The sequence below is a fragment of the Camelina sativa genome, chromosome 15 (assembly GCF_000633955.1).
Source record: "Camelina sativa cultivar DH55 chromosome 15, Cs, whole genome shotgun sequence".
NCBI classification, from domain to species: Eukaryota; Viridiplantae; Streptophyta; class Magnoliopsida; order Brassicales; family Brassicaceae; genus Camelina; species Camelina sativa.
In genome coordinates, this window is record NC_025699.1 from 28,082,044 (window position 1) to 28,085,407 (window position 3,364).

At 42.1% G+C, this 3,364-nt stretch overlaps 1 protein-coding gene across 1 annotated transcript in view; it reads left to right on the plus strand.

Moving 5' to 3' along the window:
* LOC104747756 (putative cadmium/zinc-transporting ATPase HMA4) overlaps positions 1-3,136 on the plus strand; it is a 10,753-nt gene extending 7,617 nt beyond the window's left edge. Inside the window, exon 11 of the mRNA XM_019237120.1 lies at positions 1,844-3,136. Within this exon, the coding sequence (XP_019092665.1) occupies positions 1,844-2,928 (1,085 nt within the window). The 3' untranslated portion in view covers positions 2,929-3,136. The remainder of the gene's footprint in view (positions 1-1,843) is intronic.

A 3,364-nucleotide genomic window follows, 5' to 3' on the forward strand; every position in this document is an offset into this window, starting at 1 on the left:
TCTCTAGAGATATAACCCTACGCAGCTTGCTTTACTGGTAAAAAAAACAAACAAACATGTGTTCTGACCAAAACCTGTTTGGTGAGATAACTTGTAACTGAGTATTGAATTTTTCAGGGTATCAAGTGTTGAAAGCAAATCAAGTCATCCAATGGCTGCAACAATCGTGGACCATGCAAAATCTGTTTCTGTTGAGCCTAGGCCTGAAGAGGTTGAGGACTACCAGAACTTTCCAGGTGAAGGAATCTACGGGAAGATTGATGGCAACGATATCTACATCGGGAACAAAAGGATCGCTTCTCGTGCTGGTTGTTCTACAGGTACATTGGCTACACAAACTCAATGGAATGAGGTTTTGTATATTCTATAGTATGATCACTTAACTGTTGTTCTTTCTTTTGACAGTTCCAGAGATTGAAGTTGATACAAAAGGTGGGAAGACTGTGGGATATGTTTATGTAGGTGAAAGACTAGCTGGAGTTTTCAGTCTTTCTGATGCTTGTAGATCCGGTGTATCTCAAGCAATGACAGAACTGAAATCTATGGGAATCAAAACCGCAATGCTAACAGGAGATAGTCAAGCCTCGGCGATGCATGCTCAGGAACAGGTGAGACTTAAAAACAGAATTTTATTACTCTCTTAATCCAAGAGGTTATGTAAAGCCTTGAAATGTTTTTATGAAACAGCTAGGGAATGTTTTGGATGTTGTACATGGAGAACTTCTTCCAGAAGATAAATCCAAAATCATACAAGAGTTTAAGAAAGAAGGACCAACCGCAATGGTAGGGGACGGTGTGAATGATGCACCTGCTTTAGCTACCGCTGATATTGGTATCTCCATGGGGATTTCTGGCTCTGCACTAGCGACTCAGACTGGTCATATTATTCTGATGTCTAATGACATAAGGAGGATACCACAAGCGATAAAGCTAGCGAGAAGAGCTCGGCGCAAAGTTGTTCAAAACGTGTTTCTTTCCATTACTTTCAAAGCAGGAATACTGGCTTTGGCCTTTGCTGGTCATCCTTTGATTTGGGCAGCGGTACTTGTTGATGTAGGGACTTGTCTGCTAGTGATTTTCAATAGTATGTTGTTGCTGCGAGAGAAGAAAAAGAGTGGGAACAAAAAGTGTTACAGGGCTTCTACATCTATGTTGAATGGTAGGAAGCTTGAAGGCGATGATGAAGATGTTGTGGATTTAGAAGCAGGCTTGTTGACAAAGAGCGGGAATGGTGAATGCAACTCAGGATGTTGTGGTGATAAGAAAGCTCAAGAGAAGGTGATGATGAGACAAAGTCATACAACCAGTTCTGACCATTTTCACTCTGGTTGTTGTGGCGATAAGAAGCAAGACAATGTAAAGGTTGTAAGAGATGGCTGTTGCGGTGAGAAAACTAGGAAACCAGAGGGAAATACAACTTCATTGAGTTCATGCAAGAAGTCGACTACTCATGTCAAACATGACCTGAAAATGAAAGGTGGTTCAGGTTGTTGTGCTAACAAAAATGAGAAGATGAAGGAAGTAGTGGCAAAGAGCTTTTGTGAGAAACCCAAACAGAAAATGGAGAGTGCTGGACACTGCAGGTCTGGCCATTGCGAGAAGAAGAAGCAAGATGAGGAAATACTGCCGAAGGAGGTTCTTGGTCAGGAATTAACTGTTTTGGAAATAGAGTTGCAGACAAAGGATGGTGAAACCTGCAAAACAAGCTGTTGTGACAAAAAAGAGAAGGTTAAGGAAACAAGTTTGTTGCTTTCAAGTGAGGACACATCTTACCTGGAGAAGAGAGTGATGATTAAAGATAAAGAAAACTGCAAGTCTGGCTGCTGTGATGGTGAAAATCAAACTGCTGAAGTTACAATTGTGGATTGTAGCTCAGGATGCTGCGAGAACAAGGCGACAGAGAAACAAACCTGCCATGAGAAGGCAGCTCTGGACATGGAAAGTGGTGTAAGTTGTGATCTCAAGCTGGTTTGTTGTGGTAAGACAGAAGGGGAAGTGGGAGAACAATCTGATATGGAGATAAAGATTGAAGCACACTGCAAGTCTGGATGCTGCAGTGATGAAAAACAAACCGGGGAAATAACTCCGGCTTCTGAGGATGATACAGACAATCAGGATTGTTCCTCGGGATGTTGTGTGGACAAAGAAGAAGTGACACAAAGCTTTTATGGTAAGAAGCATGCTGTGTTGGTAAAGGAGGAAGGTTTGGACAGGGAAACTGGTTTATGCTGTGATCCCAAGTTGGTTTGTTGTGGCAGCACAGAAGGAGAAGTGGAGGAGAAATGTGGTATGGAGATAAGGAATGAAGGTCACTGCAAATCTGTTTGCTGCAGCGATGAAAAACAAACCGGGGAAATCACTCTGGCTTCAGAGGAAGGGACAGAAAGCACGGATTGTTCCTCGGGATGTTGTGTGGACAAAGAAGAAGTGACAAGTATCTGTCATGAGAAGCCTATTACCTTGGTGGTTGCAGGCTTGGAAACTGAAGGTGGTGGTGATTGCAAATCACTGCAATCACATTGTTGCGGAACTGGTTTGACACAAGAAGGGTCTTCTAATTTGGTCAGTGTGGAGAGTGCTCAATCCGGAGGCTGTGGAGCAGTGAAAGTCTCTAGCCAAACCTGTTGCAGCGAGCGAGAGACAGAGAAAGTCTCTAGTCAAAGCTGTTGCACAAGTCCTACTGATCTGGTGTTATCTGACTTGCAAGTGAAGAAGGTTGAGCGTTGCGAGAGCTCAAACAGAGCCATCAAGGTAGAGACCTGTTGCAAAGTGAAGACTCCGGAGGCTTGCGCATCAAAATGTAGGGAAAGAGAGATGCGTCACAGTAGTAAAAACTGTTGCAGGAGTTATGCAAAGGAGTTTTGCGGCCACCGCCACCATCATCACCGCCACCACCACCACCACCACCATCACCATGTGAGTGTTTGACGGAGACTATGATTGAATAGCTTAAACTCACGCATCCAACTTTTATATATATTTGTTCCAGCAAATACAGTAGTATAGATTAAGCAACTGTATATTTATTAAGACAATGCCGGTCCTTGTGTCCCTTATTTATGTAAAATCCTAAAGTTCTATACTCTCTTTTCTTGAAGATGCAGATAATGTTGCTAAACGGATTTAAATTTTGATCTTAAGAGTCTTAAAAAAAAACAAGCAGACAAGCAGTTGAAACAGATCTCAGAGTAAAGTGAGTGTTACCTTTCATAAGTCTTTCCTTTTGTTTTCCAAGTAGCCGGTGTAGTAGAATTTAGAAACCAGAGTAAGCTATGACTTAATGAATCTGCGAAAGTGAAGGAGAATGTTACAAGAATATGATTCTTCATTGATCGATGATAACACATAAAAAACAAAGGAACTG